General features: G+C 40.9%; 2 protein-coding genes across 2 annotated transcripts; one reads left to right on the plus strand and one right to left on the minus strand.

Annotated features, from left to right (window-relative positions):
* Positions 1-420: 420 nt before the first annotated feature.
* On the minus strand, positions 421-8,925 carry kiss1ra (KISS1 receptor a; the record flags this gene model as incomplete). The annotated part of the gene is made up of 5 exons (XM_084481398.1): positions 421-810; positions 995-1,233; positions 1,424-1,559; positions 6,865-6,989; positions 8,643-8,925. 5 exons carry the CDS (start codon positions 8,923-8,925, stop codon positions 421-423), a joined length of 1,173 nt encoding a protein of 390 aa, XP_084337524.1.
* A 12,325-nt stretch (positions 8,926-21,250) lies between these two features.
* atp6v0b (ATPase H+ transporting V0 subunit b) lies at positions 21,251-26,417 on the plus strand. Its single transcript, XM_084480885.1, has 9 exons — positions 21,251-21,291; positions 21,406-21,528; positions 22,449-22,497; positions 22,633-22,716; positions 22,973-23,050; positions 23,283-23,352; positions 23,547-23,598; positions 23,776-23,966; positions 24,591-26,417. The coding sequence occupies exons 2-9, from the start codon at positions 21,444-21,446 to the stop codon at positions 24,615-24,617; spliced, it is 636 nt and encodes a 211-aa protein (XP_084337011.1). The 5' UTR covers positions 21,251-21,291; positions 21,406-21,443; the 3' UTR covers positions 24,618-26,417.
* Positions 26,418-26,686: the final 269 nt, after the last annotated feature.

The raw sequence follows: 26,686 nt of genomic DNA on the forward strand, positions 1-26,686 counted from the left end.
GGCCACTGCTCTAGGTGGATTAGCAGGGATTTCCTCGGGCCACACAAAGTCTGTTTGTTTTGGTTACCAGACGTCTATGGCTGTTTCCGGTGGCCCTGATCCTTTGTGATCCCCCAGGCTATATTTGGGTCTCAGTACACTTACTCTGGCCCGATTCACTTTGGCCTGTATCTGTCCGATAGTCCAAATACAAATATGTGTGAGAAACATCCACTATCAAATAGGAGCAAGACCAGGCTGGTGTTCACAGAGCAGACCTCAGCATGGCTGAGGTCAGAATATACGGTTTAAAAGTCGCAAAAGTGTCTTTTAACCAAAGTTTGCCTCTTATTAGAAAGTCTCAGAGGCCTTGACGATACTGGAATATGACGGCAGTTCTAATGTTCTCGGAAACAATCATATCGGTTTCCAGCGGGCAGTTCATTCAATCCCGTTCACGACATTGTTATTGTTCCCTTCTTCCGCGGCCACAAATTTGATCTCTGCGTTGGCGGTGCGGGACACCGCGTTGCTGTCTCTGATCCTGTGCTTGAAGAGAAAGGGGAAGGTCTTCCTGAAGGACTTCTGAAAGCTGGCCCCCATGAAGCCGTAGATGATGGGGTTGACGGAGGAGTTGGCGTACGACATGCAGTTGGCCCACGTCTTGATCTTGTAGGTGGCATAGTTGGGCTGGTACTGGGGATAGAAGGACTGAAAGAGCACAAAGAACTGGATGGGACCCCAGCACACGGTGAACATGAGGACGATCACCACCACCATCCTGGACACCTTGCTGCGTATGCTGATGGTCCTCTCCGACAGCAGGTTGACCTGGAGACGCTCAGAGAGAACAGGGACGAGAAACAGAGTTAGGGCCTCGCAGAAGAACTCCAAGCATCTACCAAATCTCGATTTTTCAGCTTAGGAGGATATATCTCTATCTGTATTTACATCTGCACAGCCACCGCTGGGCACCGTCAAACGGCATGTAGGGTTGTGTTTAGATTTCCCCCACCTGGTAGTTGTTGTCCACCGGCTCAACGGTGGGCCGCCCTACCCTCTTCACCATCAGCGTGTAGCAGAAGGAGATGGTGAGGACGGGGAGCAGGTAGGCGGCTATGAACTGGTAGAGGATGTAGGCCCGCTCGTGCGTCTTGCTGGGGAACCTGTCCACGCAGTACTGCCTGGGGCCGTACCAGTAGCCCTCCTCGATGTGCTGGTACAGGAAGATGGGAATGGACAGGATGAAGGAACCTACGATGGGAGGGGGGGTTCAGGAGACAGGTCGGTATGAAAACAAAAGGTCTTTCAGGGCTCGCGTTCTGTATTCCGTCGCTAGAAAAATAAAATCGGACTGTTCTATAATTCAATTTGTGAACTCTCATAAAACATCTCCTATTGCCGTAACACAGAATAGTGCACCCAAAGGACAGCACGGACCCACCGATCCAAATGCAGACACTGACGATCATGGCCACCCTGGGCGTGCGGTGGCGTAGCGACTTGAGCGGGTACACGGTGACGTAGCAGCGGTCGCCGCTCATGGCGGTCAGGGTGATGCATGTGGCCTGCACCGTCACCTGGACGGGAGGAGTTGCAGGAGATGCAGTTTTATTTAATTGTGCATCAATCGTCTGTTTGGACATTTTCCTATCAGTGTCCCGCCACACTGCTCCACTCACACATTTATTTATTTATAACACACGTGAATGCACATGAGCACCTCCCAAATGTTGGATTTTATATTAGTGAAGCAAGGGTTGGATGAGTATATTCCATCATTTATGGAATTAACAATTAACATATAAATCAATCATTGATAACATGATGATGGTCTCCGCGCCTAGCAACTAGCAACAGGCTACAACACAGCATTGTGTTGTAGCCTGGATGAATCTGGATGAATCTGGATGAATCACACCTACTTTTTTCTTCCTGCGGTTAGCTATTTCATGTGTAAATACGTACCTATCAAACCTAAAATGCTCCATACCATTTTGCGTTTACAAAATCGCTGTCAATTCTGATGGTTAGTCCAATGCAATTAAGCAGATTGAACTAACACTATTAACTGATAAAACATTCCTCCGTCCTGTTCTTCCCTGTAACGTTAAGTCAACGCTGGGCACAGTAGCCTATACACATAATTAATGAAAACTCAAAAGCCTCCCATCTGAATTACAACCCACCCGCTATTGCTCACGTGCGCTGCATTTGTTATCCACCGTGTTTCCAGCCCTCCGAAGCAGCAAAGAAGAGGATGTGCGTCTGGGGTTTTACTAATGAGTTCTGCTCCATGTAATGTATGCATGTGAGGGTGTTAGAATGGTATCAGAGTTCCTATGTGCCGTTATTGACAATATCGCCACTGCTAATTGTAATATACATTTAAATCAAATGCTGTATTCATTAGCCGTATGGAGCTATTTATCATCCACTCTTATAAATGGTCAAAATGATTGCTTCTTCACCCACTTGGAGGACCTCAGATTATCTATACGGGCAGCAGCAACACTCAGAACCGGAGCTTCGTGAGAATGATTAAGACAAGGTTCCTGTTTACTTCTAAGATGCCCTCCATAAGACCCGGGCTCTGTTGGATTCATCTTAACCCCTGTCTCACTACTCTCACTCTCTCCAAGTCCGGAGGGCGGCACTCAAGACCTTCAAAGCTCCACAGCCTTATTAAAACCCATTATGTGATATGCCTGGAAAGTGAGACATATAGAAAGAGAGAGAGAGATAGATGTATATAGAAAGAGAGAGAGAGATAAGGGAATTACATTCACAGCAGGGAGAATAGATCTGATGATTCAGGGAGTAATCGACTTCCCACAGCACATCAGTCACTAGTTCATGCTCTGTTTAAAGTACGCTGTGCAAGGGAGCACTGCTCTCACTGCAATTTATATGGTAATTAGATTACTTATTTTTGTATGACCCCCTACTCCCTTTAGGACAATTCAACAAAAAAATTTAATGTAATAATGTGTGGGATAAAAATAGGGTTGTGCACTCTCATGGATATGTATAACTTTTCATTTTGCTTCTCAACATCATGCTATTGACATGAACACATGTCTGTTTATACCTTGATATTTGTACTGTGTATGCAACCATTTCAATCTGCTTTCGTGTTCACAAGATGTTGTAGTTTGAGAATTGGCATTATAACGAAAGTCATTCATATGCAACCCATAGATTTCTCTATAGTTTTGGTTTAGTTACTTGTTTTATAAAATAATATAATTGAAGTAAATACAAACTAATAATATTTTTTTGGTCACATATATTTGTGTAATATGCACAAATAAATGTATTATACAATGTATACATTTTTGTCTTGAATTTTATCGTTGATATATATATCTTTAAAAAAAAAGATATGTTTTCTTTTTAGGTACAGTATGTGCCGTATATGAGGCTTACATTTAATAGAAGGCAGAAACTAAAAGCTTCTCCTTTCCCATAATGTTTGACTGAGAGAGAGAGATGAGAGAGAGAGAGAGACATGCAGGATGGATGGGCTGCCAGGATACACTCTGTTGTGCATTATACATGAGTGCTTCACTCCCTTCCTTGAAAGACACATACGTCACCCGCCTCACCCAAAAAGCGACCATGATTGAGAGCAATGCCTGCCACTCCACACAGTCTTTTCAGCCGCCTGCACTCTGGGTGAAGGTATTGGAGCCTCCGTGCCCGCTCCACCCGACTCACAAACAGCTTCCAGTCTGTCAGGAAGCTAAATACTCTCCCCTCTACCACCCCCCAAAACAGACTGAAATTGCTGCTATTTTACCAACTGATCTTTTTGCATTATGACCATTTGGCACTATAACCGTTACCGTTACAAATATATCTTACAGAAATGTTGCTCAACTTAACAACTTGAATACAGAAACTTATGCTGCTACTTTTATATTTTATCGTCTATCTTTTTGATATAAGTAAATGTCCTTATCTGTTGTGCATGTGCACTTTATCTGTTCACCGTGGGATAGTGAGAAACGTCTTCTCGATTGCTTTGTATGGCTACATGTGAAGTAATAGACAATAAAGCTGACTTTTACTTTGACTTTCTGTCGCACTTATCGGTGTATATTTCAACATGAATTCACCAGCAGCCAGGTACCTGGGACGTGATTCAGCTCATCACGGTATGTGGGCTGTAATCCATTTTTTGTAAATGAAAATTATATTTCTGGGATTTGAAAGAGACAACATTGACACCGAATTGTATTTTATATACAATTACATGCAAGCCAACTTTAGTTAAATATAGATAAATAGAAAAATGATTTGATGTTGATTGCTAGTATAGTGATAGTATAGTAATGAGATATTAAGGGTAGGATTTATGAGCTATAATTTGAGTGTTCTTTTTTAGAGATGCCTAAATATCTGTTTACTTTGCACCTGCCTCTATTAAGAGATCATTTAGACTTTTGACTGCTCCCACATGGCGTTATCATAGCTCTACCCATGTGTCCTCAACAGGAAGGTGAATGCAAGACTTGTCGATAGAAAAGGGCAGAGAGGGAGTGGGCCTAATTTTGGGGTAGTTTCTTTTCTAAATCTTGAATCCTTCTGCTTATCTTTCTGAATCATCTGGTCTCTCCATTTGCAACTCGTTATCATACCATCACAGCAGCTTTAATATGAGGAAATCAAAGGCTTTTTTCAGATAACATATTTATTCTCAGGCATTTCCACACGGCTACAGCAAGGCTTTTACTGTGGACAAATTATAGAATCAAAGTGTATCATCGTGCATCAACAGGCTGACAAATACTGAGCGCATCAATGCGAGTATTTTGATCAGAAGCTAATGTACCTTTACAATCCACAAGGACAGATAGCTCTTGCATATACATGACACAGAGGCAAATGCTTCATCCAATGCCTTGTGTGTAAGGTTGTTGAGATAATGTTGTAATAGCAGTGCATTTATGTATGAGTGTCCAGCACAATGAATCAGATTTTCTCTCTCCTGCACCCATTGTGTTGGCCTCTTCTGTTTGCCTCATCATATTCTGTATGATCAAATATTCAGTTCCTAGTGTGTAGTGTGTGTGTGTGTGTGTGTGTGTGTTTTTGCAGTGTGTAGAACTAATTGGGATCTAGTGGCCATATTCAATAGGATGTATCACTTGCACAATACTTTCACTATTGCTGTGATTTAGTTATGTTTACTGTGTCTTATATGTCTTGTCTGTTATGTGTGGAGAAAGCCAGCTCACTTAACTCTACACCAAATCTACCTCAGGGGTGCACATAACTTTTTTAGTGAGTCACTCAGGTGAGTACCAGGAGTTGGTGTACGCATCCCACACATAACCCCACACGTAACATCTGATCTTATGAAACTTACCCAGTTTCACAAAGGAGATTCCATTTTCAATACACAACTTCTTAAGCACAGCAGTGTTCTTTGCTCCACCTTTTTTTTTTAATCAAACTGCAGCAGCTTAACCCCGCTGCTGCAGTTAATATCTCACAAAAGGAACGTTGCAATCAACTGATCTTGCGCAGTTCTCCAGTGTGTGCGCAGTGCACAGTGCACACAGCACACATTTCTTATGTCTTTAATTGTACCATATGAAAAAATGTTTTGTTTAAAGAAACAACTCAATAGATTCTGTTCAAATCAAAATAAATAAGTTAACTGTTGCTCTCATAATATAATAATAAACTGATAAATAGAACAGTACAAAGCCAAAAATGATAAGATGGAGGTATTACAACAAGCTTGAAAGAGGACCAACTACCTTTTCCATTTTAGTGCACTCAAGGAGGGAAATGAAGGATGATTTTAGATAGTGACACAAGCTGACCCAGTACTAAAGATAGCCAAATGATGGGTCTTTCTTTTTAGTGCTAAATAAATTATAAAAACTGTGAAAGAACAAGATTTATCTAGTCCAAAGAGTAGTTATCTTAAGAAAGAGAAATTCAATTATTGTAAGTGTTCACAGAAGAAAGCCTCCCTCTTGAAGTGAAAATTTGCCTGTCTGGCATTTCTCTTGTCTGTGGCAGATTCAAAGGCTCATTCCCTTTTTATAATTAAGTTCATTAAGTCTGGCTATTCTGTGTTTAACCAGGACTTAACTAATTTCTTGTTATCTTCTTCACTGCTTCAATCCCCCCCTCTGGCTCCCCAAACCACCCTTGTGTATTATCCCATCTTCATTTTGAACCTACTTCTCGTCTTCAATTTAACTCGTCTTTAATCTCCCTGGGAAGATAATAAGCAATAAGCTTCAAAGATGTCACTCTATAATTCTTATCGAAATTACAGGAAACATTTTGAGAACAGTGATGTTCTTGGACTCGTGCACTATTTTGACTAATTATGAATAATATTTGAGTTAATAATACTTGAACAAACTTTGCAGATATTTCTGCTTATTTTCATACCTCTGTGTAATATGGGTGAATTAATACGATTTGTAAATATCGGAAAAATGGCAAAACTATTTCTCTTAACTGTACCTTAAATCCCTTCAATACTTTGAAGCTAAATAGTGGACTTTATTTTGTATTTGATTTAGTATGTGTTTAAGTGCTACATGAGGAAGCCTTGACCAATCACACAGAGGTGCCATGGCCGCTTGGCACAGGTCGAGCTTGTTAAACTAATTTCAGGGTTTCTTTCTTTAATTTCGATTAAAGCCGTTCCCACATGGACAAGTGCCTTTCATTCATCACAAAGTCAATTTGAATAGTGTGAGCAGCAAGGTCAAATGTGGACATATTTCCATAATAAGGGGTAAAACACCTGAAAAGAAAAGAGGCGCCACACAGCTGTGTTTTGAAATTTCCCGAGGATGAATCGTGGATAAAATAACAGGAAATGTGTTTGAACAAAAGTCAAGCTCTCACCTGCTGAAGAAAGGCAACAAATTTGCACATGAAGTCGCCAAAGATCCAACCAGGGAGGGGGTAGAGGGTGGCCGTGAAGGGCACACAGCACACCAGGAAGGTGATGTCTGTGGCGGCCAGGTTTGCTGTGGATTAAAAGAGACAAATATAAAAGGGTTTGTCACAAACACACTCCTGCCGCAAGACATCCATTTATCCTCAAGGCTTGACCCCTAACTTTAAACAGAACATTACTGTGATAACGACTGACCATAAGATAAACATTCCAATCAGGATTTTTGTCTGATAGGTTATCCGCTGAGTCAGCGTTGACGTCATGTGATGTGTGTTGGGGGATATTATTATTCATTTCTCATACAGTGTTGATTCATGTGTTTGGACACAGTATTATGTGTCTCAAATTTAAACTCCAAATATATATTCCGGCCTCCAGGCAACCACCTGGAAGTGTCTTTTATCAGTGTAATGTGTGATTAATTAGATTTTCGGTGATCACATTGAAGTAATGTGATTAAGTCTTCACCGCAAGTAAAGCTTACCTAAAGTGCTAAAGTGAGGTTGTTTTGTTTGTGTCAATAATTAACGGTTGTTTTTCAGATGTTTCAGAGCATCTTACTGACTGAAGGCAGGAAATCATTATTCATTGTACAATATTTATATCTTTATAGATCTTCTCAACCTGATTATGAACAGCTGTGCATAGTTTATCCCAGCAGGAAGCAGAGATTGAATGAGCCCTACCATCTGATATTGAAATGAAATTTGCACCATTAAAAACAGGAAATTAAAGGTTTAAATTCCAAGCATAAAATGACACAAACTGTTTATTAAACAATTTGTATTACATTGACTTAAAGCTGGACATGTTCATGTTCAAGGTTATTTGTGGATATTTTTGGTACCAGATTTAGCGATGTTTCTGAATATTAAACAGTCTTCAGTGTATAGACAATTGTAATACGGCAGTGCCTTGGCATATTACATTATTCCAAGTAGAAATTCAGATCATGTATACTGCGATGGGATGTGAATGCATTGACGCACACCCTCACACATTTCCACACAAGTACAAAAATGGACATGAAACGTTGATGTCATCTTGTTGACTCAACCTTGACAATCAATCTCTCAGTTTCTATTGGAATTCTGTGAAGGTGGCCTTCAGAAAATCAATCACGTCGGCAAACGTCAGTATTCCCTGAATACCAGGTATGGGTTGGAAAACTGGGATCAGACTTGGTTGTCAGGACATCAATCTTTGTAACTTGACAACCTGTCTGACATGTTCATTTGTTCATTTGATTGGTTGACAGGTTATTAGGATTCACACATGATAATTTGTTCCCAGTGGGGTGTTCTTGTTAATGTCCCTCAGCGTCTGAACACCTGCAGTAAAACACGGCATAAAAAACTAATAATCTTCTACAGGGACTGTTTAGTATTACTTGGTTATTTATTGTTACCACAGCAGTCTGTATCTTGCACCATGCAGGTTAATATATAGAACCAACAAATATTATAGTTAAATGTTTACATCCTACCTACACCTACCTAATTAGATAAACTCATACATTAGTTTATTTAAGTTCTAAGCAGCAAAAAACAGAAGAAACCTGTTCACTCTGCAAATTGAACTTAATACCCAAATATATATATTAAGATATTCATATTTTTATTAAAATCGCGAAAAGCTAAACTCATGCCTTTTTTCTAACGGAACTACTAAGCCCAGAACATTTCCATCACGCGCAGTGGCCCGTCGACCTGCTGCCACTCACCGATGTAGAAGTTGGTGGCGGTGCGCATCTGCCTGTGCTTGGAGATGACGTAGATGACCAGAGAGTTCCCCACCAGGCCCACCAGCATGATGAGGGAGAAGAACAGGGGCACCAGCCAGGCGTCCGTGAGGAAGGGGTGCTGCTCCCCTTCCTCCTCGCCACCGACGCCCCCCCTTCCCTCCCTGCCCAAGGAAGAGTTCCAATGGGAGACGTTGCTCCACGACGGACCCTCGGTGGAGTTCCACAGCTCATCGGAGGAGGAGGAGGAGGTGGAGGAGAACATTGTGGATGCAGAATAGAGTGGGTAGTGATGGGTCGTGATCTAGAGTGGGTAGTGATGGGATGAGGGGTCGGCGGGAGGAGAGGGGAGTCTTGCCTCTCCTCTTTTATGTCACGGGGTGGCAGAGCAAGACAGGTGCACAGGAAAGTGGCCTCGCAGAATGAATAACGCGGTATTGGACTGAGAAAATATAATGACAAGAGACAGTGGAGTTTTACACAATGGTAGAGATAAGGCGAGCACAGAGAGAGAGAGAAAAAGTGAGATCAGAGACAGAGAGAGAGAGAGAGAGAGAGCGGGGAGATGGATGGAGGAGAGTAAGGGCTGATGTAGCAGAGTGGGGTAGGGGGCGCAACTTGAGTCAATTTGAACGGACAGAAACCCACGATCAATGGAGAGGAATCAAAGGAATGTCGGAGAAGGAGGATGTGAAAGAAGTGAGCGAGTGAGTGGGGGGGGGGTGGAGGAAGATAACAAGCTTTTGAAAGCAGGGACAAAAGGCAAGGGCAGCCTCCGCTGAGCCCCCCAGCTGTTCTACCCCCTCAAACAAACCATTCACATTCACTCAATCAGTCACTGCTGCGTCCATCGGGTGGCAAGTCTGAGGTCTCCTTGCATCACCGCCCAAGCACCAACGCGAGCACGTCAATAAAGTAAAGTGCGTCCAGCGACACGTGGACCAGAGGCCACCCTCCCCATGTCACGGCCCAAACCCGCCGGCTCTTGAGCTCACATGGCTCTACGCGCGTGACAGCCGAGCGAGCGGCACTCGAGAGGCGTTCCCCAGAGCTGTCGGTAGACCCGGTGGAGGAAGTTCTCGCGGGGCAGGTTGAGAGGCTTTCCAGCCAAGACAAAACAAACCAGGCTTTCGTTTGCTGTTCTCTTCTGCTCTTTTCTTTTGGTACTTTCTTGTACTTTTTCTTGGTTGCACAATCAGGAGTCAGGCTGCATTTGGGTGTCCTGTCCGGTGGTTATAATAATATAGTCGCTTCTCTTTCTTCCCTCAGCCCGTCTCCTCCACGCAGAGTGGATAATTCCAGACCTTTAACAAGGAGCACACAGTGGTGCTCTCTGCAGTGGCTCCGCTGTGGAAATGCTCTGGATTCATCCTGCCTCCGGCATCCCCTTTTGTCTCTGTCGCCCCCCAGCAGAGCTGAGCTGTATCGGATGGATCTGTTCCCTGGCTGTTTCTCAAATTGTCCCAGAAATGAGCTTAGAGTGAGGGAGATGCCAATGGTTTTATAGCAGGCGCAGTGACTCTCACTCTCACGCTCTCTCTCTCGCGCACACTAACTCTCTCTTAGGTGGTCGGCTGCTCTTTTTATGTTTTTTTTCTCTCTCTCTCTCTCTCTCTCTCTCTCTCTCTCTCTCTCTCTCTCTCTTACTCTGTCTCTCTTTCTCTCTCTCTCCTCCCACCCCCCCCCCCCCCCCTCCTCTCTCTCTCTCTCTCTCGCTCTATTTGTCCCTCTGGCGCACTCTCATGCACACTATCTCTCTCATTTACCAGTCTCTTTATTCCAAATCCAATTACTGTGAAAAACCAAAGTCAGATGGCGTTTACGCCTCAGATGGCATGTATTGGGTAGGGTATGCCGATTCATAGCCCTACAATAAATCCATATGACCATACTTAATTAATAATTGATCTTTACACTAGGACAGCCTGGGATAAGTAGTCAAAAAATATTTACGATATACTAGCACCCCCTATCAATAGTTGTTTCATTAATTATTAATAATAAAGGTGTCATTGCATTGCACTCGGGGCACAGCGACCGGGGCACCGCAGCCGGGGCACCGCAGCCGGGGCACAGCGACCGGGGCACCGCAGCCGGGGCACCGCAGCCGGGGCACAGCGACCGGGGCACCGCAGCCGGGGCACCGCAGCCAGGGCACAGCGACCGGGGCACCGCAGCCGGGGCACAGCGGCCGGGGCACCGCAGCCGGGGCACCGCAGCCGGGGCACCGTGAAAGTCCTGGACAGTGAAAGTCCTGGACAAGAAGATATAGAAGATAGATATAAGAAGATATCATCACTGCCAAATTCTAAGCAAATATAAGATTTTAAGTTTTGCTAATTGTTTTTCCTTACGTTTAGTTAAATTAGTCTTCAAATGCCTAAATAACACTGCTCCCCAACCGCTCTGCAAGACAATAAATTGATTGCAGACTGGTGCCAGATCAACCACCCGTTCAATGTCAAAAGGCAATTGTAGTATCCCTTTCTGCAAAACATATTTTGCTCAATCAGCCTTTTCAGTAAAAGGGACAAAATTATGGAATTCACTGCCAGATCACTTGAGATGTATCCCAACATTTGACACCTTCAAAATAAACACAAAATTGTGGCTAATTCAGCAACAATCATGCTCGCATACTTCGTTTTTTTACAATGTGCTCTCTGTATGTCTTCTTTTATCCTCTTTTATTTTCCATTTAATTTAATTTCCATTTTTAATTAACCTGTATTAATATTTTTAATCAAAAGCCCCACTAGGGACAAGTATCGTAAATTAGCTTTGGCTAGAAACACTACAATACAAACATCGGAGGACTGTCTCATGCTTGTCTATGTTTCTGTATCTGTCCATATTCAAATAAACCTTAAATAAATGAATAACAAGCTACAGGTGCACAAACAGACTAGTGACCTTGCTGTGGTGGACACCGTTATTCTCCTCAGTGTCCTCAGTCCTCACACCTTTAAAAAAATAATAATTTGAATGCTTTGGCAGCAACACTCAGAAACCATAACAACGAAGACACCCCTGGGTGCTGACCTTCCCTCGGCCTTCCTGTCAGGCGAGGGTCAGCCGAAAGAACGTGCAAAACATATTTCCGATTTTGTGTGTGAGTGTGTGTGCATGTGCGTGTACGCACATACATGTGTATGTGTGTGTCTGTTGGTGTCTCACCACAACCACAGAAAGACAATGCAGCACATATTCTAGTTAGCATTCTGGACTGGCCGGAAAGGGCCCTTAGGACACATGAGCGGTTGGGGAGAAATGTTGGAGGAAATGAGGATCAATGATATGGCATGAAAAACCTGAGGGATTAAGAGGAGAGGGGAGGAGACGAGTGAAGCGGAGTGCGTGGCGGGGAGGAGACAAATGGAGAGGCTATGAGAGGAGGAAAGAAGAGGGGGGGGATGGGGAGTAAAGGAGACAGTGAAGGGAAGGAGACAAGGGGAGAGGACCAGGGCAGAGGAGACGAAAGGAGTGAAGGAGAAGAGAGGAGCTCAAGGCAACAGGACATGGACTGTTCTGGCGATTGTGTAAAAGTAAGATATGATAGCATAGTACTCGTCGCAAGAAAGTTTTACATCTTTATTAAGATAACCTGAAAATATAGTGTTTATTTTGGTTATTAAATATATATTTGTGGAGTTTGTGATGGGTGGCACAATCACCACGCAGATCAAGCAGAGCTCATTCATGTCAGTATTCACCACCTGCTCTGCATGCAACAGACTTCCAGTTTTGCAATTAACCAGTTTTCTTCAACTCCTCTATATGTCCCTGTGTCAGAGGAGCCCGGCAATGTGTGTGTAGTGTGCAGTATTTTTGCTCAGAAATACACTTTAATTTGGTAAGAAAATTATAGAAATGTAAGGTCTCATACGCTTCATACGTAGAAATAATAACATGAGTACGCAATTAAATGTTCAACATATCTAGATTGATAATGGAAAAATGTCAGCCTCGATGATTCTTTGAGAACACAAAACAATATTGTCATTTGACTACCCCTCTGGATAGAGGTTTAGTGTTCTATTTCAATACTTTTGTTCAAAACGTACCTTGGTTAATGGTCTACCCTCCCACAAGAAATTTGCATCAAATGTAATGAATGCAATTCATGGCTAAGAGCGGCTTACTGAGCTACTCAATTAAGCTTAATGACCTTAAATAAGATTATGTTACATTCTACATTCAGAAATTGTGGTAGACCTGTAAACGTTGAAATTACTGCTCTCAAAGAAATGCAAAAAAAAAGGCAGTTTGAGATCGATTCACTTAGGCCAGTCAAACATTATATTGTGCTACTGATGAAACTCCAGTAGAGTTGCACATGCGAAAATCACAACCTTTACCAAAGCGACCGTCCCCTGCTCTACAGCACTCCGCACTGGGTTGTGCCGAGTTCTGCATGCAAGCCGAGAGCAGCACACTGGAACAGGGGTTTAAATACAAGCCACTGGATGCTTCAATGTTCTGTGAAGAGATTATTATTTTTCTAGTGCTAACCTTTAATGTTTTTCATCAATGTCGATGTATAACATGGAACAAAAAACGAATAAAGCATCTCACATCCAAAGCGCTCTGCTAGAATATACAGGGTCACTTACATAAGCAACGCTATTTAATCTGTATTGTTATGGGCTGGATGCTAAATATACGTTTTAATAATTTCTTTCTGTATAAATTCTGTAATCACTCAGCGTTTGGTGCAGCTGATATGGAGGAACTCTTTGAACATTAAATTAATAAAGTGTAACCCTTGCTTATTTGGCAGTTTATATAATTATTCTGTTAGCTTGGATCCATGTGAAGAATACAAATAAGTGTAAGCCTAGTATGCAATAAAGCAGCCGTGCATGCACCTATCTGCGTGCATGCAAAACACAGCACAACACCAGAGCTCCACACTCCACACGTGTATTAGAACAAGTTAAGAATGTGTATTCACTACACATTCTTAACTTGTTCTTTCTCAATTCTTAAAGCATGTGTGCAATTAACTTAAAGCGTGTGCAACCGACTAAAGCGTGGGTCGGGGTAAAGCCTTAATTAAAGCATGCGTGCAACTCACATACATATGTAACCTCCTGGGCTCTGTGAGATATTCCTCAGTTGATAAATACAGGAATGGACTACTTCTGGAGCAACTTCTGTACAAGTTGCTCCAGGCAACTTGTACAGAAGCTCCAGGCATTGGCTCTGAACATGTCTCAAAACAAACCCACTAATTGGCCAATTAGTGGCCAATAATTGGCCAATAATGAGAACCCCTGTCTTGACAGAGTTCAACTTTAAGAAGGCTTGGGACAGCCAGCTTATGATGTTGTAAAGGCAGCAAAGTATTGAAGCTTATTTACTGGTGTCCGGTTTGAAAGACCGGTACAGCTGTGTATCATCTGCGTAGCCATGCAGGGAAATGTTGTCATGACAGATGATCTATCCCAAGGGTTATACTGTATGTAAGCCTACAGGGTAAACAGCACAGGTTCTAAGATTGTTCAGTGTGGTATTTCCTAGTTAAATCAACACAAAACATATAGAAAAAGTCCTGCTAAATTCAATGAAAATCAGCCTGGAGCAGTTCCAGTAACACTGTTTTAGTCTGTCTATAAGGACTTCACTGAGGGGGAGCAGTAACACAACGCATGCGCCAGAGTCTGCAGCCATCGGTAAATCATTTGTGACTCCAGGGCTGTTTCTGTGCTATGTTGATGGCAAACTTCTCAAAAATATTATTGTTATTTAGTGCTTGTAGAAGTTGGTCCAGACATTATTTGTCTGGGCAAACTTCTCAAAAATATTATTGTTATTTAGTGCTTGTAGAAGTTGGTCCAGACATTATTTGTCGATTATGAATATTGTATGGCTCACTTTTGTTTTTCATGTTTGTTTATCTGAATTTTGTTCTATATTGGACACAATATGTAGCTGATTTTGCTTAACAAATTTGCATAACTGATTGTATTTTTCAATATTTCAACAATATTCAGTGCTCAATATTCACTATTTGTATATAAATAATATAAACATCTACATAAATGTCATTACAGCCAAACCTTGCAATGCATTGCTGTGGTTGATTCGCAGCTAAATGGACATCTAATCAAGCAATAGATTTGCAGTACAGTCCAAAAAGACTGAATTTATTAAGTTTATTAACTTAAATTTATTAATTAAATTTATTAAGAATTTAATAAGCTTGAATTATTGTGTGTTTTGAACACCCAGCAACCTTCTGGCTTGTATTTCAGGAATTTGTCAATTTGCCAAATGTATATATATTTTTCCTTCACTTATCAATAATTGAGAGCAGGAATTGCGTTATTCCCTGTGTTTTCCTGTCTTCCTCCCTGTGAGCAGAGCAGGGCTTAGGGGACATGCACAGAATGCACAATTAGCTGCCCAGCGTTTCATAGAAGGACAATGTGTCCAATGGTGTCCAGGTGCCTTCCCTGCATTGTGCTTGCGATTGCAGGTCAGTGATGGGGCTCTGCTGCACAAAGGGGAAAGTGGAAACCAATAACTTTCTGTTCTATTTTTGCAGAGACTTTTAAACAAAACGGTTTACAGTGAAGGGCATTTTAGATTTCCATTTTCCAGATACATGGAAATGAGCATTAATGAGCATATAGGGGTTTAAGCATCTTACCTTAAGGATAGCTTACACTACACTCTCCTGCCCCAGGGACATTCAACGCAGAGCCTTGTTTCTTAGGCGGTTAAGGTTAGTGAACAAGTAGGTTTGTTTTTCATGTAGGCCCTATTCTCTTTTTTTCCAACGCATCTCATCCTCTTAGGGCTACAAATTGAGGCAAAATGTTTCGCAGGAGGAATTCTCGTGAGAGGTACAAATGTCTTACTACATCTTAAAGTTGTCTTAAAGTTACATAAAGCGTGATTCAAACCACCCCCGTACTGTTTGGTCTAGCAACGTCACGTGGCCTATAATATGAATAAGGGGGGATTCTGCTCTGCATCTCTTTTTTATTACTAGAAATGTTGCTAAGATACAGGCTGCTGAACTCCATGCCGGCTTCATGCATTTAGCTTTTTGATCATTCAGTTATATCATTCCATCAAGGAGCGACGGTAGGAGCAAATGTCACTGAAATCAATCTGACATTTGCTGTGCAAGAATACTAAATCAAAGACCCCAATCTTTCAGTTAACACTTTTTTATTTTATTGTGTTGACAAATCTCCTCCCGAGACAATGCCACTGCAGACACTATTGTTGAAGATGTTCAATATTAGTAATGTCGGCAAGACTGTCTCTCTGTTTAGTTTCCATTCCCCACCTTTCCACCAGATGTCCTTTGACTTAACCCCCTGCGTCGCTGGTTCTGTCACTCTCATCTGCAATCAATTCACACATGAGCTTCCTTGTAAATCGTCCCACCTGCACCTCATTCCCTCATTAGTCTCCCCCATATGTACCAGTTCACTTCCATTCTTCGCTTGTCAGTTCGTTATATTTGTCATGTCTCTTTGACATTGTATTTCTCTTTTTTTTTCTTTTCTATGCAAGTTTGTGGAAATGAGATTCAGAGTTTCCTTATTAAAGCCATTTTGTTACATTTTTCTCTCGTCTGCATTCAGGACTCATCCCTTTTGTTCCTGCTGCCCTGCTAGCACTCAGACAATAAAAAACAAACAATAATTAAGTGTGTGTGTGTGTGTGTGTGTATGTGTATGTATGTATATATATATATATATATATATATATATATAGCCTTTGTAACATGCAGATCGTTTGAATTAAAAGCTTTGGCAAACAAATGTTTTGAGCCCTGAATTAAAAAAATAAAGTGAAGTGGAGCTATTATGTTCTGGAAGTTTGTTCCAGATCTGTGGCGCACAGATCTTAAAGCTGCCTCTCATGTAGGCTGAGCATATGGTCATTAATGTTTACATTTACATTCTGCATTTTCATTTTTACACTTTATTTTCTGTATATCTTTTTTGTAGATTCCTGCCTATATTTTTACCGTCTGGGATTAATGGAGAGTAGATTATTTCTTCTGGTATTTCTTCTTCTTTTCTAACCCTAACCCTATCATTTGCAGTGAATGTCACGTATCCTTTTGGTCAACAATTCAGACCACTGAAGACAATCTTAAGTTGTTTTGGGTTGGTTTCACACGTTACTATGGTGACATATGAAGAGGTATTGGATTATTGTGGTTGTGGGTGTGGGCAATTGGGGTGCTTATAATGACTATTTATGAACCACAAATGAATATATTTGGAAGCTCTTCAAAGGAAATCCAAAATGCCTATTCCATTCCTGTTGATTCCTAAACCTGTGTTAGGCTGTAGTTGGTGTAGAAATGAAAATAGGGGGCTGAGAGCATGAAAATGATGTGTCCTTTGATATGTCACATATGTAACATCATCTGGGATATGATGATTGACGTACTATCTGTGAAAGAGAAACAACCCCCAAAAGGCAGCTTTTCAGTTCCAAAGAGGGGCTGACAATAGAGCAGGGAAGCAGACAAAGACTCATCTGCCACGTAAGAACTGAACATTTGAAAGGTTTTTCATTTCTATTGATGTGAGGGGGTGTATATGTTTTTGAACATTAGCCTGATAGACAGGACAATCCAACCCTTATCATCCGGATAGAAGAGTTTGAATATTATAATTTGCGGTCGTGATTTTATTTGATGTGTGGAAGTAAGTTAACCACTTAGATGGAGTTCAATGAATGGATAGTTGGATGGACTGCAGGGTTGGACAGTATTTGATACCTAAACCTGCACTGTGTAAAAAAATTAAAGAAAAATTCCTCATATGTGAAAATGTATTTGGCAAGTTGGCAACCTTTTCTGATTCTGAAAAATAAAACACCATCTACCCACCGATCAATCATCCCATTGATTGATTTTTTTTCTGTAGAGAAAGTTTTGTCTCCAGTGAGTTAAAGGCTGTATCAGTGATGTTGGGTGACGTCACTTGGCATTTGAAGCAAGATCCCAAACAAACCAGCTTGCCCCTCCCTTCCGTGTTTCGTGCATCCAGTAAAAATGATCATGAATGCAGAGCAAAAACCCCACAACACCCACCCCTTTTCGGTGATTGGTTGGAATACTATTTATTTTGGTTTTAAGTGGTTGGTAGTACCATTTGTGTACGATCTTGGAGCACAGGCTGCCTACAAAGACGGCCTGCTTATTGGGAGGGCAGCTAGCGTGAGGAAAGATCAAATTAATGTGATAATTTATGTCTCTGCCTTGAATCACTGATACAACCTTTAAGTTGCTCAGCCCTATACTGTTGCCATTTAAAATCATTTAAAAGAGTGTGTTTAAATACTATTTACCACTCTCTCTGGGAAATTGATTCTCTTTCAACAATGAATAGCCTATGCTGCCATTGGAAAAGGAAACCCAGACATCAATTGAACATTTATCGATCTAGTAATAATTGCCTGATTATGGTGATTATGTTAACTGAGGTATTAGTTGAGGAATTTGTAAACTGTAAGTCATTACATATACTAACTTTTATTGGCTATGCAGCACTATATTTCCAATCGTTTTCCTGCCCCAGAGACAATAGTCATTAAGGGGCAATGTAGGCCTATGTGCATATAGGAGTGTTTGTTAGTCAGGTTTGTGCATGCTCACATTGTATGCTAGTTTAGGTATTACCTTTAATACAAAATATGTCTGGGTGAATACACTCATTGACTCTGATGCCCTCATGGAAAACATGCACATATAGTTGAGATAATGTGTGCATTTAACGAGGACAGGTTATGTAAAACAGTTGACGTTCCCATGTTCAGAGAAAGCACTTTCCTCAGAGTCAAATCCATTGCTTGCTTTTTGCTCGCAATATCCTCCATAAATGATATGAACTACTTGTGAATAAAACATTCCCTTCAACTGTTAATTGCGGGTATATTTCAATGCCAAAGGGTGCACATCCATGACAACGACAGCAATCAGTTAGTGTCTACTGCCAATGATCAATGTTAAACTCAAGAATTCCCTCTGAGCATTACGGCTAGCCTCTGAAGCCAAATCGAATTATAAGATTAAGATTGTTTCAGGCAAACACCATTAGCAGGCTCAGGTAAGTGAGACATAGAGTTATTATATCAAACCGAAGGGGAGGTGTTGAATAATGAAATACCAGAGGTAAAAAAAAAAAAAATCGTTAGTTCACAAAATACAAAAAAATAAATCTCAATACGCCAATGTCACACGTTGATTTACATTGATAACCTCAGTTTAGAATAGCACCTCATGATGGCTACATATTCTAAAGAAAATCATAGAAAAAATCTCCCAAGGAAAATCTTATTTTGGGGAAACTGGGGACAATTAAAACCTTAATTGAGAGCTGATTTATTTAGGCCCTGTTATACCTGAACAGGGACTGTGAACATGCTAATCACAGCGACTGGTGATTTCAGTGGGAAATTACGGAAATCTGCTTTGTGACCATACTTATAAGCACCTAATCAAGCATAAACAACGTGCGCACGTTTAGAAAATCAATGCTGTTTTCATGCAAAACTCAATGTACTTTTCTAAAGATGGCTTATTTGTAAAGCTGTGGGAAGAGGAACAATTTTTTTTCCCTGGTAAAGAGGAACCCCTCTAGCATCCACGAAAATAATTATAAACCTAACAGCTATGAATGAATGGTGATTAGGCCGACATCAGAGGTGGGAGAAGGGATGTTGCACCGAGAAAGAAGGGACTTATTTACAGATATGAAGAGAGAACCATAGGGAAAGATCATGATAGCTGCGTGTACACGGTAGCTGACAGTAACAGTGACCGACAATAACTCTTATTCTGGCTGTTGAAGTTTCAAGTCTTGGAAATTAGGATAAAGCAAACCCACCCAGATCAGGATATAGTTGATAAAAAAAACGTTTTCAGTCCAAAAAGATTGACTGAATGAATGAAAATACTTCCCAGAATACCTCCCAGTGTGTGTGTGTGTGTGTGTGTGTCTGGGTGTGTGCACGTGTGCGTGTGTGCGTGTGCTGGGGCATGTGAAGGAGACGGTGATTAACAGCCTAATGACTGAGTAGCTGATATGGACAATATTTTTTTAGCTGTTGAGGAATTTGTAAACTGTAAGTCATTACATATAGTAACTTTTATTGGCTATGCAGCACTATATTTCCAATAGTTTTCCTGCCCCAGAGACAATAGTCAGGGGCAATGTAGGCCTATAGGTGCGTATAGGAGTGTTTGTTATTCTGGTTCATGCATGCTCACATTGTATGCTACTACAGTTTAGATATTACCTTTAATACAAAATATGTCTGGGTGAATACACTCATTGACTCTGATGCCCTCATGGGAAACATGCACATATAATTCAGATGTGCATTTAATGAGGACAGGTTATGTAAAACAGTTGACTTTCCCATGTTCAGCGAAAGCACTTTCCTCAGATTCAAATCCATTGCTTGCTTTTTGCTCTCAATATCCTCCATAAATGATATGAACCACTTGTGAATAAAACATTTCCTTCGACTGTTAATTGCGGGTATATTTCGATGCCGCAGGCAAATCAATAAAGTTCACCTTTTAAATATTTCAGATAAGAATGGATTGGACATTTTTGACTAATATACTTTCAAAAACGTTCTTGTGGTTTGATGATGGCCACAAGTGACAAACAATAACCTTAATTTTATAATTATTCATGGTGAATCAAGATTATATTTCTGGGGGTGTTTTGTTTTCCATAAACTGATACAGAAAGGAGTCTCACAATCATTTCTTTACAGGTTTCGGAGCCAGCATCTGACGTGGCGATTTATCTGTTGCTACTTTTACATAGTTTGGATCCCTGTGTGCTTATATCAAAAAACCTCCAGCTTACTTATTGTTTAAAGCTTAAAATGATATTGACAGCATCAGGGAGGGAATATGTATAACTTATGAACAAAGCTGTAAATCCATTTGTGTTAACAAGAAAATACTACTTTATTTTAAGTCAAATAGTTATATACATGAAGCATATATGAGATGTATATAGCTGGGATGATGGTTTAGGCTTCTATTTCTGTTCATAAAGCCGACTATTAGGCCACCATATATTTTACCACACATTTAACTTAAATGTGCTAGCACCAAATTCCTCAGTGCTTCCCGAAATCCCTCACCAAATTATGCAAAGTCACAAAACTCTTGGAACAAGAGGACTATTAGGTCAAACAAAATGCCCCCAAACTAAAGCCTTTAGCTGTATCTCTTTCCAGAAGTAAACCTACTCCTTTACAAATATCCCAAATATGAAAGGAGGTGGTAAAGACACAGTTGTACTAGTAATAGTTGTATTCGTTCAGTCTTGTACAGTTCAAGGGCGACATCGTGCGTCCATGAGTGTAGTTGCATATAAGTGCAGTACATGTACAGGTCGGCATTTTTTTGTAAATGTATATCCTTTGATCAAAATAAGATCTAAGCTGCTTCGCTAAATTTAGCAGTTGTACATCGTACATTGACGCTGCCAATCAGGGTAACATTAATTAAGGAGCGACGCTAATGAACGTGACAGCCAGAGCCTGTCTCAACGATGCGTCACGACTCCGGTCACGTGCTACTCCCCAGCCTCGATCAGGTGACCCGCGCCAGCTTCCTCTTTCGGTGGGCTACAACACTCATTTTTCCTACCCCTTCCGAACAACCTTTAGCGCCTACTATTCGAGCTGCTGCTGGTGTGTGTTTTGTTGACGTACGTTGTACACAATTTAACCATAGGTTATCCTTGCCAGAACATCTAAACCGTCACCGGGTCGATGCTCGTGGAGTGGATGATGAACGGACACGCCATTCTCTACACCGGGGTCACTTTGGCCTTCTGGAGCACTATACTCGTAGTCGGTAAGGACTCGTTTATTCTCGAAATGTGCACGGATTGCGACTTTGAATCTACCCTACGACGTTAGGTTTGTGTTCACAGACACACACACAAACAAACACACCTCTCACTTGTTCACGGTTTGACAACACAAGCCATGTCGGTCAGTAGCTGTAGTAGTCAGAGCTGCTGCTGCTAACGTGATGAAGGGAACCGTCTAACTCCGGGAAAATAGATGCAATGGATAAATCCATTGCAGACCCATAGGTGAATTAATGACCCATATGTCACTGACTTAATACTGGCACTGGAAGACCCGGGCTTGCTTTGAATTGTGCTGTGCATGAAAGTCCAACCGTGTAATAATGCTCGGGATAGTATACTGCATTGGAGCAGGTGTTTGCTGCCTGCACAGGATGCTATCGTGCTAGGTTTCGGTGTGCCTTGCCATTAATCAAACAAATGAACGAGTTCATGCTGGTTTGGGACTGTTGGGACGCTGATGTGGCTCTGAGGTGCAATGCTGAGACCATGACACCATCCGTCAAGCAATCATTGAGGTCGTGCCTTGCCAAGCTGTCAAAGCTAGCAGCCTTAAGCCGTGCTAGCTTGTTTGTTAGCACTGCCGCCTGCAGGGAGGAACTAGATGTGATTATCACATGACAAGAACGGGAACTGTAACACAGGCTGGTGTTACTTCTGCTGATATTTGACCATTCTTTAATGTGGTCCTTCCTAATTTATTATATGTGGTACATTAGCGACTTAAATTTGATTGAATACAGTAGTTTAAGTCGTATAGGCTGGGGGTTTGAATGTGTGCTTATGGAAGTGCTAACGCAACTCACTGAATCCAGTCACATGAGATGCGTGCTCATTCCTTGTAGACCTATATGCGGAGCTTTGTCTTTTTTTTAACCTATATATATTTCCAATCTTTTAGGTATATGTTATACCATCTTTGACCTTGGATTCCGTTTTGATGTCGCATGGTAAGAACAGTTGATGCCTTAATTTTTTTTTAATATAACCTCAATACAACTGGGCACTCATATGCTTAACGCAACTTTCAGTACATGTTTTATTCAAGTGTCATGTGTTTGTCTTTTGGATCTTTTATATTCTAGGTTCCTTACAGAGACGTCCCCTTTTATGTGGGCGAACCTGGGTATTGGCCTCGCCATCTCCCTCTCTGTAGTAGGAGCAGCCTGGTGAGAAGCTCATGTGGCAAATGTTTGGCTATTACTGTCCCTCTGTTCAACGGTTCCACCTCACTTCTCCATCTTAGTTCTGTAATGGAATTGTCAAGCATGTGCTACAATTCCCAGCTTGCAAACATACTGATTAACTCACTTCCTCAATTGTAAACAACCAACCAGAAAAACTGGACCATATGAAGTATGAAATATTTCGGATTGCATTTCGAAATGCTTAATGTCTTGGTTTGTGATTTTTGGGGTTTCCCAGGGGAATCTACATCACAGGATCCAGCATCATTGGGGGGGGTGTCAAAGCTCCACGAATCAAAACCAAGAACCTGGTCAGGTATGCTCTTTAATCATACGTTTATTGTGATTTTGGTAAGGAAGCACAAAGAAGATTGGATGATGATCACAAGCTATGAAGCTTTCAGTTTTACAGCTGACAAGAAAGCGTCTGGTATCTCTTGACAATAAGGGAGAATGTACCATCGCTGCAACCTTTCGTATTTGACACACCATTGATCATTTCATCACAATTTGGTCAGTAAGTCAAAATGTGTTCTAATTTATTTTAGCATCATCTTTTGTGAGGCAGTTGCCATCTATGGAATTATCATGGCCATCGTCATCAGCAACATGGCTGAGGTGAGTAGTATGGCCAAATGGGAAATGATGAGTCACCACGAAGGTGTGTGTGTGTGTGTGTGTGTGTGTGTGTGTGTGTGTGTGTGTGTGTGTGTGTGTGTGTGTGTGTGTGTGTGTGTGTGTGTGTGGGGTTTTATTTCGGTCATCTCATAGTGTAAGTCCACAACAAGAAGCTAGTCTCTGCTCTTTTACAGAACTTCAGTGGAACCACTCCAGAAACCATCGGCGCCAGGAATTACCAAGCGGGTGAGAGAACATGCAGAAGGCTTTGAATAGTGCTTGATTCAAATATTGTATAGTAGTTAATATCGAATAGTTGTAGTTAAAGCCAATACTTTTTTTTTTTTTTCTTTCAAACCTCACGCATACTATACCACCTTTTATTTAACTCTTGCTGAACCTTTAAACCTTTTTGAATCCTAGGTTACTCTATGTTTGGTGCTGGGCTGACCGTGGGCTTCTCCAATCTCTTCTGTGGCATCTGTGTTGGTATCGTGGGCAGCGGGGCAGCCCTGGCTGATGCCCAGAACGCCAACCTCTTCGTCAAAATTCTCATTGTGGAAATCTTTGGCAGCGCCATTGGCCTGTTCGGAGTCATCGTAGCCATTCTGCAGGTAAGCGATAAGGACACTTGCACTGTAGACCTTTTCTCATTAGCAGCCTCTAGTGGCTTGAGTTGTAGGAACAGTAACGGCTATATCCTTTTCAGACAAGTTACTTTAAATTTTAGTCTGCAGAATGAACCACAATATAACGACATTTGGGTTATAGTGGTAACCCTGAATGGACCAAGTAGCTGCTGTAGAAGCATTACATGGGTCAGGTTCAAGTGCAATTTTTAGTCATTAGGGTCAAGCACATGATGGGCATGTAAGTATCTCTCAGGTTTGTTTTATGAAAATAAGAGTTTCATAATGAAATTAAGCTAAAATAACACTTAATCACAAAGTGTGAAGTTTGTCAACGCTTCAATCCTATTTTCTTTCTGAAAACCTTTTTACATTTTCTCTGTTCCAATCATTGTATCCCTCATTGGGTCCTTTGTGTATTATTTTTGAGCCCTACCAAATGATAGACTACTCCCGTTGCTCCCCACATAGACATAAGAACATGTTAATCAACTGAAGCTTGCTCAGCAGTTCATTTGGGTTTTATCCTATGGTTTAGCTTATTTATTGAAGGGGATCATTGTGTACAGTTTCTGCTAACCTTAAAAATTGTTATATTTTGTCTTCCAGACATCGAAAGTAAAGATGGGAGATTAAGAAGATGTATTCACAGAGATGAGAACATGTAATGAAGACACTGCTGGAAAATATCATACATTATTGTGTAAATATATCGTAAATTATTTAAATGTATTTTTCTTATCTGTGATTGTTTTTAACCGTCATTTGCTGATGAGTAGCATATGCACCCTCTGGTCTGAAAACAGCTGTTGATAGGTATACTGGAAAGATTGAAATCTGAAGAAGCGGCATAGTTTGCAAAGTGAAAAGAATTTAGGTTGACTCTAACATTTAATTTGCTGACATGCAAGTTTGTTGCCTGAACCAAGCCAAATTACTTAATCGTTGACTTTCTTTTTTTTATCAAATTCAATATATGCATTGAATAGGGTATACAACAGTAGCCAATTTTTTCCGATAGCTACTGTAGTAACATGCTATCATCATTTGACATGGCTACATCTCTTAAGTCAACTATGGTTTTCAATAAAATAAACACACTGAGGGAATTGACATATTTCATATTTATAGCTTTATTTTACTACTTTGGTAAATAGGCACTCTTCCCAGATGACGGTTAAAAATAAGAATTTGAAAATGTGCTTGTGTGTGCGTGTGTACATGGTTATTATTTTCTCCCTGTGAAGCATGAGTATGTTTAGAATTATGTGTAGTACTGTTGAATAGTATGGGTGATTTTTCTGGTCCTTTTTTGTTTTAGTTTAATACTCAAGTGGTCCTTAAACAAAAAAAGTGGGCCAGATTCAGTATTTTCTCAAGCCTCCTGATAGAAGTAAAGCAGAATCATTGAATAGAATACAGAGTATTAATCCCCTTCGGAGGGTGAGGTCAAAGGCCCTCCGACCTGTAAAACGTCCATAGCCACGTTTAATTAATTTGTTAGTTAATTAGTTGTTAGGATTAACTCATATTCTATTTCAATTCCATGAGTCTCTGCTGATGAGAAAGGTACCTTTTTTTTTATTTTTTATTGGGATTAACAAGTGATTTATGTGAACCGATTGTAATGAAATGGTTTTACACGGATGAACTAAACAACTTGTCCACAAAAGTCATCGCCGCATCCATTGTACTGGTATTTGAGAGATCTAGTCTGACTTTAGTAGTCAAACTTCTGGAGCCATCTTTAGGAGTTTCTATCTAGAAGCAAACCTATTCATAGTGTAATCATAGCTTTTCTCATGTGCCCCATAGTAATGTACCTAAGGTACCGACCATCTTGGTAATCCTGGGAAGCTCTATTTTTTTACTGTCATTACACATCACATGTCTTCTTGTGTTTGCCATCCAAGTCCCTTGAAATGTTGGCCCCGTTCAGAGTCCAGGGTCCCTCGTAGGATCAAAACACTAAATGGTCGCTTGAGGCAACATTTTGTTTCTGTCTCACCTTCGTCCACAAATGATTTTGTTTTCTTTATGTTGTATGTAAGTTTGTCCTGAACACATTCCTTCTAGATTCCACGTAGTCCACTTGTAAGTAATAAGTAAAAATAAGAAGGCAAAAAATTCCAAGGAAAAAAATGTTCAACTTGTTCAGTTTGTACTTGGCTTTCCAGAAGTGTTAAAGCAGTGAGGTTTTCCTCTTGGTTTTGAATGTTTGCAACTTTGATCAGAAACATTTGTAGGAAACCAGGCGTAATATGCAGCCCAATATTTTGGTGGTTGTAATTGGTTCCATTTGTACAGTCAATGTTCATGTGGTGGTTCAAAAATCGGAAAAAGAAACGTATAGTTTTGACTTGATGTGTGATGGAAATGCTCAATCTCCCTCCTACCTAAGTGTCCATGTTAATAAAAAGTTATAAAGAAAAAAATACAGAATTTCTTTATTCGGAAAGTGGTTTACTTTGTGTAGATTCCAATTACAATGTTTTCTCCAGTAAGTCGGCTCTGCTGGACTTATTCCTAAGGAACAAAACGCTTAATTAAATCGTATATCACTTTAATTTATTATGTGTCATCTCTTATTTCCACTAGATGGCGTGGAAAAACTCCGATCTAGTGCTCCGATGCTATGCCATCTATACTAGCATTTACGTACGAAAATAGCTCGCCGCCAGCATCTGTGCGGATGTACAGTTTGG

This window comes from Micromesistius poutassou (assembly GCF_964030765.1).
Source record: "Micromesistius poutassou genome assembly, chromosome: 16".
In the NCBI taxonomy this organism is placed as follows: Eukaryota; Metazoa; Chordata; class Actinopteri; order Gadiformes; family Gadidae; genus Micromesistius; species Micromesistius poutassou.

Excerpts from the sequence above, each read along its gene's own strand:
- atp6v0b (XM_084480885.1), top strand. The coding sequence starts at position 21,444 with ATGCTCGTGGAGTGGATGATGAACGGACACGCCATTCTCTACACCGGG. Across the intron at positions 23,051-23,282 it reads AAAACCAAGAACCTGGTCAG|CATCATCTTTTGTGAGGCAG; the intron begins GTATGCTCTTTA and ends AATTTATTTTAG. Across the intron at positions 23,353-23,546 it reads TCATCAGCAACATGGCTGAG|AACTTCAGTGGAACCACTCC; the intron begins GTGAGTAGTATG and ends GCTCTTTTACAG.